The sequence below is a fragment of the Euprymna scolopes genome, chromosome 26 (genome assembly GCF_053919585.1).
Source record: "Euprymna scolopes isolate OS-2025 chromosome 26, ASM5391958v1, whole genome shotgun sequence".
NCBI classification, from domain to species: Eukaryota; Metazoa; Mollusca; class Cephalopoda; order Sepiida; family Sepiolidae; genus Euprymna; species Euprymna scolopes.
Genome location: NC_136507.1, coordinates 96,574,780 through 96,592,097, shown reverse-complemented (window position 1 = coordinate 96,592,097; position 17,318 = coordinate 96,574,780). Strand labels below are relative to the sequence as shown.

The 17,318-nt window shown below is 33.5% G+C and overlaps 1 protein-coding gene across 4 annotated transcripts in view; it reads left to right on the top strand.

The window, feature by feature from the left end:
• LOC145248290 (uncharacterized) overlaps window positions 1–17,318 on the top strand; it is a 261,627-nt gene that overhangs the window by 88,265 nt on the left and 156,044 nt on the right. Inside the window, exon 1 of one of the 4 annotated variants that reach the window (XM_080110164.1) lies at window positions 1,930–2,281. The exons of 2 other annotated variants lie outside the window; for them this stretch is intronic. In XM_080110164.1, coding sequence (XP_079966290.1) covers window positions 2,040–2,281 — 242 coding nt within the window. In that variant the 5' untranslated portion in view covers window positions 1,930–2,039. Of the gene's footprint in view, window positions 1–1,929; window positions 2,282–17,318 lie in introns of those variants that run through there. One more of the 4 variants, XM_080110165.1, reaches the window with a different exon arrangement.

The window sequence follows — 17,318 nt, the reverse complement described above, 5'->3', positions numbered from 1 at the left end:
ACGTACCTATACATATTAATATATCAATATACTTATAAATGCCTACACTTTGCTACACCCGCGCATATATACACACACACATACAGACATACAGAGACAAACCCCTTCATATATGCAATAGTATGCTACTACACTCCAGACGGGTATATATATATATATATATATATATATATATACACATATACACACATACATACACATATATATACATATATATATACATATATAGATACACATATACACACATACATACATATATAACATACATATAAACAACATTCGGACATCCATACATTCTTGTAATCTATATTGTTACAACAATCATATACGAAACAACCTATTCTAATAGTTCAGAAATATATATGCATATACATACATATACATACATACACACATACAAATACATCCATATACAAACATACACACAGATATATAGATACATATATATAAATATACAAACATACATGCATACATAAAATACACTTATACATACATACTCACACAAATATAGACCTATATATATATATATACACATGTACCCTGCCACCAAATGATACATCTAAAGTAGAAACAGACATGAATACATTTACTATATAAATTCCCTTTTTCTATCAAACTCCACACGCATAGTTATAATTCATGGCCCCACCCGCTTGTTACATTTTCCTAAGTTGTAGGTTTTTTCCGTAAAAATTTATACTACGTAAAAATTTATATTGAATTCAGCATGAAGTTCATAGGCCTATCTTCATATTAAGCAAGCACTCTTTCGATGGTTAGGCAGATATACATAAGATGTATAACGATACAATAATAATATATGATAACACATGACAGAAATCAGAGTATTTAGGTTATACAAATTGAGTATACAAGCTTATATATTGTAGTACTTACCTTCATCTTTATTTATTCTCCCTAATTTCCTTATCCCCTTTTCTTTCATTCACCCTTCATTCCTTACTTTCATTCATTCTTTTTTTTTTGTTTGGTGATTACAGAAACATGTATGCACATATGTAGCCATTAATGTTTGTATAAATAAAATTAATATACCTGCTCTGTTCACTCATTGAGCACTATTTTGGTAGACACATACTGTTTCATTGGATGTACTTCTAGGAAACTAAACTCTACTGGCTATATACATACATATATATATATATATATATATATATATATATATATATATATATATTAGTCATGGGACAATTTTAATATTTTTACCGATTCCGATACAATTACCGATTCCGATTCTGATCTTCCATAAATCTCTAAATATTTGACTATAAAGTTGCTATTTTTCCCGATTACCATAAAGACATGTGTGTAATGTACTCACATTTTCTCAAACGTAAACATAAACTTATGGATGATCTATAGATTTCAGCGTTACTGGTAAATTAAAATCATTAAATATTCATTATTTTTTCATTACTACCAGCATTGGAATTTTTTAAAACAGAATCAAATAAAAAAGGAAATTAAAAGTATCGTTTTGGCATTGGAAAATATGCACAAATTTTTCCGATTTCGATCCCCCCAAAAGTTTCGATTCCCGATTCCGATTCCAATAATCGTCCCAACACTTATATATATATATATATATATATATATATATATATATATATATACATTTTTATATACATATATTTATACAGACACATATATATATATATATATATATATATATATATATATATATATATATATATATAAAACACTTTTTTTTAAATTTCCACCATTATGCTAAGTATCTTTGGTGTAATATTAGGTCTTCACTATTTTGTGTGAAAATGGAGATAACGCTTCTCTTATTCGGCTTTCAGCTGCCTTATGTGGTGGCAATGGTCACTTAACCTTTTCTTGTCCGTGGTCATTAAAATAAGAAATATGCAACTCAAACCACTTGATCACGTGACATGCTTTAAGAACGATAGACACTTAGAGAGTGACGTATTGTCTAGTTGCGGTGAGGATACTTACGACGAATGACGGAGTTGTAAGAACTTCTTTTTTTTCCCCCACGAAAGCAAAAGATGAGTCCTGGTTTCAGTGTCGCAAGTACGACACACGGCTTTCTGTCCGCCATTCCAAGGCCGGTATTTCAAATTACAAACGCTGCCAAGGGGACGGGCGCCATTATTGACGACAAGAGTGATGTCTGTAAAAAGCAGTTGAAAACAGAGAAGAAAATCAACCTTTACTTTTCTAGATTGATGACGTATACATGTAGGTTCACGAGGAACCAAAAGCCAGGCGATACTAAACTCGTCACGAGGTGAGTGAAGTTGTGTATTTAAATGTAACCGCAGATTTTACCGCAGATTTTGAGCCCTCTCTAAAATAAATACAAAACAAACAAACGAACCAAAAATATTAGCGAAACATAGTTAAAAAAAAGGTAATGCCAACATGTAAAGCGTGAACATGTCAAAGTTCATGTGATTAGCGTCCATATTAATATTTCTATTTGGATAAATCTGTTCATAATTCATGTGTCTGTATAACGATAAGATTATAATAGATATGGCATGAAGAAACATTAAGATTTTGGGCGTGTAATAGGGAATTGAGCAGCCCTGAAGAATCTCTATTTTTTTATTTTAAATTTTCATCATTTTTTCATTTTTTTTCAGCGAATTATTATCAAACGGGCACTCATTTATCAGATTATTAAAAAAAAAAGAAATGAAAAAAGTCAATATCTAAATATTTGTAGGGGGTGTTTGGTTTCTAATGCAACGTTCTAGTAAATCGATCACCCAATTTTAGAACAACTATACGTTTTTAGTCCAAATTTTGCGAATTTAGCTTTTTTAAAACTGTTTAGCTTTTTTTTAAAAAATATTATTTTAAAAAGCGAAATTTAAACATAAAGGCTAGCCTATTTTAAAAAAGTCGCGAAATTTGGACTAAAATGGATGATCGGTTTACCAGAACGTTGCATTAGAAAATGAGCACCACACACACACACACACACACACACACACACACACACACACACACACACACACACACACACACATATATATTATTATAGTAAAAAAATAATTATATATATATATATATATATATATATTAGTAATCTGGTAGACTAGTGACAATTCGGTAATAATCCGCTGAAAAAATGGGGGGAGGGGGAGAACAAAAATAAACGAAAATACAAAAAAAAAATTGAAAGGAAGATTCTTCAGATCCCCCTGCAATTGCTACTCCTCCTCCTACTACCACTACTTTTACTACTGCTACTACTACTACTACTACTATAAAATAAAATTTATAAGCTCTAGGACTCTCATGATTTTCACCTAATATGGCATATAAAGGTGTTCCATAAAGGTTTGTTACTACTACTACTACTACTACTACTACTACTACTACTACTACTACTGCTACTATTATTTCAACAACAAAAAATAACAAAAAACAAACATGAAAAACAGAAGTTTTTGGACTTTGTTCGGAATTGCATCAACATTTGCATGAACTGTGTTATAGTATAAGTGGGTAAAAATTACCCTCCTCCTCCTCCTCCTCCTCCTCCTCCTCCTACTACTACTACTACTACAACAATAATAAGAACATAAACACTAACAAAAAGTAATAAAAAATTAATAAACTCCAGAACTATTATTTACAATGGCACTAAATTTGGCATAAAGTATCTTTAAATTGTTAGGAAGTTGCTGCTGCTGATACTACTACTCCTACTACTACTACTACTACTACTACTACTACTACTACTATTATTATTATTTTATTGTTAGTAAATTTTACATAAAACACTTATTTCTAACATAGGGAACACACACACACTAGCAGTATCAGAATTTTGGGGGAATTTTTGACACCCCTAACAGAAAACTGCGAATAAAATATAGAAAACTCGTAATTTCTCTTTCTAAAGTGGGTTATTTATTTTCTTTATAGAATATGCTTCCAAAATAAACTATTTAAGTTGTTTAAAAAAATAATAGAAATATTATTTTTCATTGTTTAAAAAACAGCGTTTACAAAGTGCGTGCGTGCGCTCTGGGAGCCATTTTGTTACGTAATGAAATCAATTGATTTTTATGAGATGAATATTTTTCAATTTTTAAACTTTAAAAATCTATCAAAATTTTCCTATTCGTTCAATTGTTACGTTTTTTTCAGGGTGAATGTAAAATTTTATGCTCTTTCCGATAAACTAAATATAATATTTTAGACAAACGTTGTTTTATGAATTCACCCCCCCATTTTGGAATGTCTATGAGAATTTTAATAATTAATTTTGGTTGGCACGTTTTATATATCACAAATTGAAGATAAAACATGAATAAATAAAATACTCAAATTTAAAACAACAAAAAAAATATCACTTATCTGTAAATTTACCGGTAAAGTCCAAAATGTAAATCCTTTTTTTTTCGATAACCACGTGTTTTTTTTTTTTTTTTTTTTTTTTTACGTGGAAGCTTAATTTTTGTTTAGAATTTTCCAGTCATTAATGGTCGGTCAGTGTATATTTTTATATTTAATTCCTGGTTTCCTTTTTTTCGATATATATAAAAAAAGACGAAACCCGATAATGCAGATTTATAGTATACTAAATAAAAAATTCAGGTATTTCTTTAAGATATTAAAAAAAAAAATAACATTGCATATCTTCGTCATTTCGTAATCCGTGTAAATGCAAAAATGAAAAATCCCAGTTTTCATGTACGATAGCGTAAAGGCGCCAACATAAAAAAAGGACGATGTTATCTCCCTTTATTCATATAGGGTCAATATGAAGCCACCCTCGAAAATTCCTTTAAAACTACGGCCAAATCTGTTCATTGCAATGTGGCCATAAAGTGGGTGCCCATTTGACGTCACATCATTATAGAAAAGTGACCCCCCACTTTGTGACCATTTGTAAAATTTTTATCTTGGAAACTACTAGTTTCGTTTGCCGTATATATAAATGGTTATTTCCGTTTTCAGCGCCTCCGAAAACCTTTAAAAGTGGAAAATTTGAAGGAATATAATCCAATATCGAGATTATTAAGGTTTCTGAATTAGTGTTTTTTTTTACACTTATAGGCTTCCGTACATAAGTAAGTTATAATTTTCACTTCCGGTGTCTTTACAACTTTCTTGAAAGACACGCGTTGTCGCGATGTGTGTTGGAAAAATCCTTCCATTTAAAAAATACATGGATTATAATACATAAATATGAATAAATTCTCATACAGGAAGATTAAAAGAAAGCATATCTTACTCATTAACCAGGTAAGTTCTTTATTTTGCGGTTAAAATAATTATCGTAAGATTCAAGTAATATGTTAATCGACAATCCGTGTAATGTTAAGTGAAGAAATCGAAGGAAAAATAAATAAAATTGTTTATTTCTCTATTAAAGCTTTTATGATATTAAAATTTGGTCTTTGCTCGTTTTATTGAAATAAAATTTTCGGGTTTAAATTACGTTTTCATATTATTAAAATCTGATAGAAATATAGGTGTCTATTCAAAATGGCGACTCGGCTGAAAATTCCCCCAAAATTCTGATACTGCTACACACACACACACACACACACACACACACACACACACACACACACACACACACACACACACACACATATATATTATATCAATATATATATTATATCATGTCTGTTTGTCTGCCTGATGAACGGTCTCTACCGATTTATTCTGTCAATTTTTGGTCTACAGACTTAAAACTTGACATGTATAGGGCATTTAGATTTGTAGAACAAATTCGATTTGGTCTTTAATCGGTAAAAATAGTCAAAGGAGTCAAAATTGAAAAACAAAGGCGACTTGGCAGGCGTAAGTGTACATAAAATGCTCTTGTACGCATTTGCAAATATACATTTATCCGTTAAAGTTGGTTAAATTTTAACGTTTTCTTTTTCATCTGCCGATGGTGTAAACGGTAACGACTAACTCTGGAGAGTTATATGTTTTGGTTTCGATCTGATGGCATGCAAGTAATTTTTAAACTTTTCAAATCACTACTTTATATTGGGCACACTATAATAATCAATAGAGTATTTGCTTTATAATAATAAATACAAAACCTATATAAACACTTAGCCACCATTACCTCCCTGTTTGATGCTGCATCTCTAAAGATAAGCAAAAGTTCATCAGGTGTAAAAATAAATAAACAAAAATCAACAAAAATGAAAACAAAAAACAAACACAAAAAGAAAACGAAACGAATAATTGTTTTAAATTAAGGAAGTACTTGTTTAAAATAAAAGACAGAGAAAGAAAGGCACTTTTGGCGGGGGATGATGACATCCAACGCGTTTGTTACGCTTGAAATGATTCTCATTTGAGCATCGGTTTTTCTCGTTTATATTTTTTTTTTTTGCTCCAGAAGAGAATAATACGTCTACGAGCATCATGTCAGGGCACAGCGTTTATTCAACAATTGGAAGCCGACAGCTTTAATCATGAAGACTAAATCTAATCAGTGCTGATTTGATGCGGATGATCAGCGAGTTTGATTTGTTGGCGAATCGGGTGGGAGATATGGCGATGATGTAGAAAAGCGAGGGGATGCTGATGCAGATTCGGAAACTGAGTCGTTCGTTTCTGCTAATTAGAAGCTCCGTTTCTTGAAAGGCAACGGTTCGTTCGTATCCGATCTGGATAGATACATAGAGAGATAGAGAGGGGGGGGAAAGAAAGTGGGGTGGAGGTGGATTAGGAGAGGGAAATCACAAGAACAAAGGTAATAAAGAATTAGAGACAGGGAGAGAAGAAAGGGAGGAAAAGAAGGTGAAAGAAGACACATAAACCCTATAATACTTGTAATTAAGGCGCTCTTTATTATATACACAAATACAGCTATAAGCACACATACACATCACATATATACATATACAAACATACACACATATACAGATAAAAATATACGCAAATATATATATACGTGTGCGCGTGTGTGTGTATTTAGGCAGCATATTTTCTCTATAGAATATTTCATTAAATAAAATAGACGTTTGTTGTCTATTAATTCTATTTTCGATCCTTTCCAACTTCCGGCGAACAGTCTTCACTTCTGGCGGGAACTGGCTGATGTAATCACTAGCTAGGGTTGTATGACAACAGAATATTCTTTTCATTGTTTTGACTCTCGAGTATATATCCGACATAGTTAGACACAGTTAATCAACCGAGAACCACACCACTATATTACAGCATATAAGATATCAACGGATACACACTCGAGAGTCAAAACAATGAAAAGAATATGTTGTTGTTCTAGCCCTAGTAATCATCATAATTATCATAAGTCCGAGTATTTTTCAAGTAATTACCCAATACGAAAAAAAACAACAACTTTATAAATTGTTTAAAACCAGGTATATTAATTTATCCTTGACGATGAATCATGAAGGATTGAAAAGTACTCGAACTTATAATAAATATGGTGATTATATCAGCCAGTTCCCGCCAAAAGTATTCGTAAGTTGGAAAGGATCGAAAATAGAATTAATAGACAAAAAACAAAAAACAAAACAACAAAAAAAAACGTCTATTTTAACAGTATAGTTACATTCCGAAATCCAAATATTTGTTTTTAATGCAATACAGCCCCTCCAGCATGTTAAAATTTCGGTACATTTTTACAGATCTGTTTCGTTACGCAGAAACAATCAGTTATTATTATGTCAATACCGACTGTTTTCGTCAGAAAAATGAGAAATTATTTGCTTAGAAAGAAAAAAAATGGCAATGATGTGGAAGATGGGGGATGCTGCTGCAGATTTTGAAACTGATTCGTTCGTTTCTGCAAATTAGAAGCATATATATGCTCTGTTATTATATTTCACATACGTTAAGCTTCTAAGCAAAAAGGGTTAGAATACACAAAAAGTGAAATATAATTAAAAAACATATTTTACATAATATTTTTACAATTACATAATATTTATTTTTAACACTTTTACAATTACATAATATTTTTTACAATTGACATATCTTAAAACTAATGTTGAATTCAATATTTCAAAGATGGCAATAATCATTTTGATATCATATTAAAATATTTAAAAAAATTGTAAAAACTTACTATAAATTCTCTTTTTAAAACTGATCATTCGGAATTTAAATTATTTATTTATTTTGTTTAAATAATAATTTTTTTCCCTTTGCAATTCAACTGATTATATTATATATTATTGAGAAATAACATAATTTATTTACAAAACATAAAATATTGAATTTATTTCTACTTTCTATTTACGAATTTCAAATAAGCAAGTAAATAAAAAAAGAACATTTTATGCATAAAAATAAAATTAGCATTTATTTTTAACTCTTTAGCTTTATTACATATTGAAATGTTGCGCAATTATAATATACTTTTTTCAGATTTCGTAAAATTAAATATGGAGGGCACGGAACAAAAATTTCTTCTCATATATTTTACAAAAACTGCATTTTAATTATAAATCAATTCCAAGATGAATAAGAATGGAAAATTTCATGAAAATCTAACTATTATTTAATATTTGTTAGATTTCTCAAACATATGTATGTCTATGCATTAAAATTTGCTACTACTGTAGTTTTCGTATAAATTATTCACAAGAAAAAAATAAATATAATCATGTACAATTTTTAACAGGAAAAATAAAATCAAAATATCGATTATATTTTCTCTATTTTCTGTTAGTCGTCGCTAATATTCAAACGAAGCCTTTTTATATTTTTACAACCGATTCCTTGCTTATCAATCGGTCAAAGGGCGAGTATTTTCGCCCGTATTGGGGTGTGGGGCGGTGGACCGTCTCCTCAAAACTCCAGATTTTTCAAAAAACCTGACCTCCAAGTGATTCTTCTTGCTCTGCAGCTCCTTATATATGGAACGAGTGGGTGGCGTCTGGCCAAGATGGCGTTTCCTATCCAACCAATCCTGGCTCGCCACGCTACACTCTGGCTCGCCTTGATTGGATAATTAGTCACCGCCCCCAAACACGCCAATTAGGTAACTTTCCACAAAACAAAATGTCCTCTCGACGATTTCCTTATGCACCTGCTGACACTCTCGGCTGTGACCTTTGAACTTCAAAAAACATAGCTAGACTAAACTATGGCTAGATAGTTCCAATGAATCACTTTTCATAGAAATATTGTTTAATATTTTCGACTTTATTTTTTCTTTACAAAGCAAATAAATTTCACATCGGCAACAAAGCCATCTCTCTTTCCAACCGACAAGGTCCCCTGTTATCCTCCGGGATTTGCCATTAAAATAAAAAAAGTTCTAATTCATCTCTCTCTGGCCCCCTTTTGAGGCATAGCTCTAATTCAGCTCTCCTTGGGTAATCTCTTGTCATCGTGGCTGATTGGGTCACGCTTTTATAAAGTTCATTTTTCTCTTAATACTCGGTGAAATTTTCGTATTGATTGGAAAATTACTTGATTTTTGGTAGATTTTTAAAATGAGGCCCCGTTAAAACAAACCTTACACCTCCACCTTTATTTTGCCCGTCGCTAGTCTAAATTAAAATCGGTTGCTTCTTATTGTTCTTGACACAAGAATTCCAGGTTGCTCGAATGTCGCGCCTAAATATCACACGGATAGAGAACCAGCAGGAGCAGTTGCTGTTCATTGTCGTACATTTGTCGTGCCTTCATTTGTCGTACATAGTAGAACGTGTCAAAAAACAATTGGTTCTTTTGAATTGGCGCACAGAAAAGAGACGTTGATGGTTATTTTATTGGTTAGAAAGCATGAAATCAGCTGTCAACGTTTTGAACTGAGAATTTAGCAGGGTTAAAGGACGGGATGACCGGTGACATTCGTTGAAAATATATCCATGTCAAGTCAATAAGAAAACAAAAATAACAAATCAAGAAAAAATAAAAAAATAAAAAGATAAAAGAAAGAAAAAGAAAAAGAACTAATCTAAATGTAAATGAGTTTTATTTGTTTAGTACGCCATGTTTTTGCGTTAACGTGTGTGCGTGTGTGTGTGTGTGTGTGTGTGTTTGTGCATATGTGCGTGCATGTGTTTTTCAGTCCCGGATTTAGACGGACTTTGGCGATGTCATCAGCAAAAACAAGGGGAGATTATTGATAAAAAAATAAGAAACAAAATAAATAAGTAAAGCAAAATAAAAGTAAAAGTGAACGCAAAAAAAAAAAAATAAAATAAAATAAAATAAAAATAAATAAATAACAGAACTAAATAAATAATACTTCACGATGTTGACTTGCACGTAAAGGAACGAATATTTGGGTGAGACAGAGAAAAAAATAAATAGAGAGAGAGAGAGAGAGAGAGAGAGAGAGAGAAAGAGAGAGAGAGAGAGAGAGAGAGAGAGAGAGAGAGAGAGAGAGAAATTATAGTATATTACTTGCCTTCCCAAGAATGCAGGCTTAAACGCATGGTCGGTTCTCGACATGGGGAAAATCTAACTCTCCCAAAAAGGGAACCTCTGGCTAGTGACATAATTACTTGGTTTAAAATGGTTTATCGGTTCAAATACACTGTAATAGCGAAATTCGAAAAGTTACCATTGAATTTCAAGGCAAACCAATGATTTCTACTTAACCGTTGTGTTACAGTAATATATGCAAAAATTATTTAAAAAAAACAAACAAACAAAAACATGAGGTAGAAAAATATTATTAAAAAAGCATTTTTTTTTTTAATGAAAATAGCAAAAATAAAAATTTTGGCTAATAATTACCAGAGAGTTTCAAAGGGAGGTAAATGGCATGTAACTTATTCCCATTTTTCAAATATATTATGCGTTTTAACTTGTTTTTAGATTGTAGAAATATCATCTAAAAAAATAATACGAAACTGGGATACTTACTCAATTTGAACAGAATCGAAAAAATATGGAAAGAAATAATAAAATAAAATGAGGATGAACTAGGTGAGTTCAAACTGTTTGTTCCCTTAAAATAGGAGATAATTAATATATTCACACACACACACACACACACACACACACACACACACACACACATATATATATATATATATATATATATATATATATATATATATATATATGACAAATGGATTTTAGTGTCTGAAGAGTAGCTATTTTAAAAATATTTTAAAATAATTTAATGTTTAAATTTGTCCAAATAGTTACGAAACAATTGTAATACATAAGGAAATATTATGTTCTCATTTTATATTTTGTTGTCTTCATTTTTGCAAAACTTTTGGGGTATTGAAATAGTATCGAAAAATTGTGTCTATTTTCCGATTCCAAAAACGATTCTATAAATTATTTTTTTTTTATTTTTACTATTATTATTATTTTAGTTTCATTTTCTATTGCTGGTACTACCACTAATAAATGTTTATTGCTTTTAAACTACCAGTAAAACTCAAATCTTTATATAGTAACGAATACAGATAATAACGGAAGAAATGGCACGTTAAAATGGTGCATGTAGGTAAAATGGCACAGGTAAAATGGCAAATAATTAAAAACTGGCACATGGTATTAGTTCACAAGTACATGTATTTGGTGACTTTAATGTCCACCACAGCAATTGGCTGGGTTTCTCTACTTACATAGATGCAGCTGGTAGCATAACACATAGCTTTTCTGTATCTCATTCCCTATCACTCACAGTTACGCTCCCATAAACGACTTCTAAATCTATTTCTGACTACAGTTCCCGATGATTGTGAAACGAATTCCCATAGCCCACTCGAGAACGCTGATCACGCTGGAATAATGGTAGAAATCACCTTAAATTCCCAACCCAAAGTTGAAGAGCCATTACTCAAAACGACAAGGTACTATAAGAAAGCTGAACTGGAAGCTATTAGGGATCTTATCAGAGCTGCACCATGAGGAAATATATTTTCCTTTCTTACAGAACAGTGTGCAAATGAGACCACCGAATGGTTCAAAGCGGCACTTGAAACATGTCCCTCCACTATAGCAAACCCTACTTTCCTCAATGGTTTACTTCTACTTGCGCACCGAGCTTTGTTTGGGGTGAAAATGCAATAAAAAAAAAGTGAAAAATAGAAATGGGAATGTCACAATGCGTTTATCAAATCAGTATTTTTATTATATTACGCAGAAAGAAGAAAAGAAAAAATCTATCTACAGAAATATCTAATCGCATAATGTACGTCCCCGTATAAGTGTATTTATACCTATATCGGAATCGCAAATTAACTCAGAATAAGAAAAATATAGGAATCGTCCCATTAGTAATAATTATAAAGAAACATTTTTACGATTAAAAAAAAGATACAAATATAAAGCAAAATTTTCTTTTAAAACAATAAAAAAAAAACATATTTGTATTAAACAAATATATTTTCGTATAGATGGACTTAGATGTTTGTCCGTCGAAATGAAGAAGACTATTTGATCCTAGAAGGAAGATGGCTGACACGCGTTAAATCGTAAGGCAAGGGTTGTGTAATAACAAGGACTATGACAACAGCATATTCTTTTTCTTGTTTTGATTCTCAGGTATATATCCATTGATATCTTATGTGTTTTTATATAGAGTGATGTGTTTCTAGGTTGATTCATTGTATCTAACTGTGTCGGATATCATCGAAAGTCAAAACAATGAAAAGAATATGCTGTTGTCGTAGCCCTAGTAATAACTAACCACTTCTCTCCTGAGTCAGGATTCTAGTGGCAAGGGAAGTCCAGGACGACTGTAAGCAATATCGAGATAATCAGAGAACACATACAACACATGGTACTTCCAAATGATTTCAATGTGACAAATTTATCAGGAACAGCACATTACTAGTTTTGTGGCATATTCCAATATAATTAAATATATTCGGAGGAAATGCACACAAGAGCGCATGCGTGTACAGGTCATGTGTACTCCCACAACTTCCGGTCAAATGTGACATAATAAAAGACAACAAAACGTTCCCATTTTCTTCACTTTCTCTTCATCCGATGCTATGCAATGGCGCAAGACGAGAATTCGTTGCTAGGATACGTTGCAATGATTCTGTGACGAGAACAAAGCCTCTTTTCTTTGAACATTCTTCGTTCATTGACGGAAATTATGAATCCAACTTGTCGGAATACAAGAAGCCAAAGTATCGAATATCGTTTTCAACTCAATTGCTTTCAAAAGGCGATCTGTCATGATAAGTATTGATTAAACATCGCATAATTATTGAAGGAAAAAAAAACAAAAACAAAAGGCAAAAGAAACCTTCCTACGCCGTCTTCATCTCTGACACACACACACACACACACACACACACACACACACACACACACACACACACACACACACACACACACACACATTGTTTTTAAAATATAAATATCCACTGACACGTGTATCGTCGTCTACGACTCATCAGAGTAGACGACGAAACGCGTGTCAGTCGATAATTATATTTTAAAAACAATATATATTCCGCTCCCCATATGGGAGGTGTACCAAATTGGTTAAAGGGAAAACTATTCCCAACTAGCATTTAGGTAAAAATGCACTTTCGTATATAATTGAATTCATTCAAAACGTATCGCAAAAACAAGAACAAATAACATCTCTCTCCCTCCCCCTCTCTCTCTTTCCCTCTCTTTCTCTCTCTTTCCTTCTCTCTCTCTCTATATATATATTCACACACACACACATAAACACACACGCACACACACGCACACAAACACACACACACACACATACACACACACATATATATATATATATATATATATATATATATATATTCACACTGATGAAGACCGAAGGATCGGTCAAAAATACGTGCTTTTGAAAGAAACATTTTTTTTTAAAGACATTTTGTATTCCTACACGTCGACACGTAGGAGATAAATACAGAAAAGATATAAACATTTATATATTTTTCGGAAAAGAAAACATTGAATTTAAACTCGGTAAATTATAATTTGCAACAAATTTATTATTCGACAAAAAATACAGGTTAAAAACTTTAAAATTTTCCTTATTCCACGGAGTTTCAAAGAATGGTTCTTATCCTAGGAGGAAAGTAGTTAGCAAAATGATATTCATAGACAAGCTATAAACCTTGCATGTTGGCACATGACTTGAAAGCGAAAAATTATGAAAGAAGTCAGATTTGTATGAAAGTTGATAGTGCAGAAATGTATACGTTAAAATTATATCCCAAAGGAAGTTCAGTCTCGTTGAAGAAAAGTTGAAAAATGTGTTTCAATCCAAATTTTGTTTCATTTTCCCCGACCGATGGGAGCATATGGGATTTTTCTCTCTCGCCGGGAAGCCAGTTTTTTTTAAATTTTTATTTTGTATCCTTTTTCGGTGGAAAATTCTTCTACCTCAATCTTAGGATGTCATCTTCACATTTTTTTTATTTTTTTTTTATTCAATTTTCACCCCAAACAAGGCACAGTGCCACTTTGAAGTAGGGAGCTACTATTAGGGAATTAATTTGCGGGGTCATTATGAAGGGAGAAGAGTAGAAAGATGTTTGTTAACATTACACTTGAACTTCTGCATATCATTGCAGTTGGGAAAGCAGAATCCCGGAAGGGAGTTCCAAAGACCCGCAGTTCTGGGGAAGAAACTATTGGAGTAAAAGGCTTTCTTGCACCTAGGGATCTCTACTGTAAAGGGATGAGACTTAGTAGCTTGTCGGGTTTGCCGGGGGTAGTTACGTCGGGGAGGTACAAGTGTTTGCAGTTCGTCAGAGCATTCACTATTAAAGTATTTGTAGAACAGGCAGAGGGATGCAACATCTCGTCGATGGGACAGAGGTTGAAGCCTAGATGACAGTTAAGGACCTATCAGGTTGGCGACTCTTTTTTGAACCCTGTCCAGGAGCGAGAGACAAGCAGCAGATGCACCAGCCCAGATGTGACAACAGTACTCCATACATGGGCGAATTGTTGCCTTATAGAGGTATAGGATACTGGCAGGCGTAAGTAGTTTTCTAGCACGGTAGAGGGAGCCAACCTTCCTTGCAGCAGCCTTGGCAATGCTCTCAATGTATCTATTCCAGTTCATATTCCCTGTAAACGTTAGGCCGAGGAGTTTAAAAGAAGTACTTTCAGGCAATGTGTTCTTGGCCATTGCTATTGGTGGTAGAGAAGGTTTCTTGTAGTTATTGAAGGAAACAAGCTAAGTCTTAGCAGCATTGAATGAGACCAACCATTTTTGTCCCCATTCCACTACGGATTGGAGGTCATCCTCTAGTGTTTCTGCCATTTTCTTGGATATGTGTTCATTTGTTTTCCCCTCATATCTGTTATAGAGAGTGGTGTCATCGGCAAATATACCCATCTCCGAAACAATATTATCAGGGAGGTCGTTTATGAATATCAGGAACAATAGAGGTCCAAGGATAGACCCCTGAGGCACTCCCGCATTTATGTCATGTTGTTTGGATGTACGTCCGTCGAGGATAACTTTGATTTTTCTATTACTTAAGAAGGATTTAATTACGTTATGAATTCTTCCAGTGATTCCATATGATCTAATTTTCCTTAGAAGACCATCGTGCCATACCCTGTCAAAAGCCTTAGATATATCAAGGGCCACCGCTCTACCCTCCCCTGTTTTATCCAATGAACGGTATATACGTTCAGAAACTACAGTTAAGATATCTGCTGTTGAACGGGCTTGCCTGAATCCATATTGTTTGTCAGTCAGGAGTTTAGCAGCTGTTAGGTGCTGGACTAGGACTTGATTAACTAAGGACTCAAATATTTTGGCGAAAAGCGGGAGGAGGCTAATGGGGCGATAATTAAGTGGGTCAGTTCTTTCACCAGAATTCTTGAAGACTGGTACCACAGAGGCGGTTTTCCAGCAGTCGGGAAAACAAGATTCGTTAAGGCATTTATTGTAAAGTTTGGACAGAACTGGAGCAACCTCGGCAGAGCATTTTTTTAATAGCACAGCCGGGATTAGATCTGGTCCACATGCTTTAGAGGTGTCTAGGTTTTTTATAATAGCATGTATCTGAGAAGGGGTGATTTTCAAATCGTCAAGTGTGGCGTCTGTTCGCAGAGGAAAATCAGGGAGTGAGTGGTGTACCGAGTTCAGTGTGGAGTTTGAGGCAAACCGACTGGCAAGCAGATTAGCCTTGTCAGTTGCCGTGCAAGCAACCTCATGGTTGTTTGTTAGTGGGGGAATAATTGACTGTCCATTATTAACTACGCTGTTGTAGATTTTCCAAAAATCCCGGGTTCCTAATTTCTGTGCTTCGATGCGCTTTCTGGTGGTTTCAGAGTAATCTGACTTAGCTGTGTCTATCACTCTCTTACAATTATTTCTAGCTTCTATAAACTTCTGTTTATTTGAGCTGGACTTATGTCGGTTGAATCTGCGGAACGCATGCTGCCTTTGACAAATGGCAGCTGCACAAGCAGAAGTAAACCATTGGGGGGAGTGGGGCTTGCTATAGTATTTCCGTGCGGGAACATGTGCTTCAATAGCAGTTTTGAACCATTCAGTTGTCTCATTTGCACACTGTTCCGCTGGAAGAGTAAAGATATTTTGCCATGGGGCATCTCTGATGAGCTCCCTGATGGCTTCCCAATCAGCCTTTTTGTAATACCTCGTTGTTTTGAGTAGTGGGTCTTCAGTTTTAGGGCGAGAATTTAGGCTGATTTCTACCATTATCACAGCGTGATCAGCATTCCCGAGTGGGCTATGGGCATTTGTTGTACAGTCATTGGGAACTTGAAATTTACCTTTCAACTACTTGAATTATTAGAATTTTTATTGGACTTTTTCGTATGCATCTATACTACTTAGTAATCCAGATTTTCTTTGGATTGTACCACATTCTTTTCATGAAACCGTTTGCTGTAATGAGCTAAAATACTGTTTCCAGGTCAAAAACTATCCAACGATAAGTAGTAGATTCCTATCTAGAAAACAGCCAATTTTCCTCTTTTTCTTAGTGACCTTGCTTATGACATGTGAGAACTAAAGGAAAAAATAAGGGAGGCAAGATTCAATAAAGAGAGAGAGAGAGAGAGAGAGAGAGAGAGAGAGAGAGAGAGAAAGGAAGAGATGAAGGGAGGTCAGTAATGTGTATGAGAGAGACAAAGATGTTTTACTCACGTTCATCCCTAACAAGGCATATCGCTACTTGGACGCAAGGGGCTACTGTTTATGACGATGCATAAGAAAGGTTAACAAGATGTTGGTTTACGTTAAATTTAAACTGCATATCAGTACTGTCAGGGAAGCAGGTAGCAAGAAGGGAATTCCAAAGTCTAGCCTGTTCGAGGGAAGAAACTATTAGAATAGAAATTTTTCTGGCGTTTAGGAACCTCAAAGGTGAAGCGGAGTGGTTTTGTTGCTAAACGGGTTTGTCGGG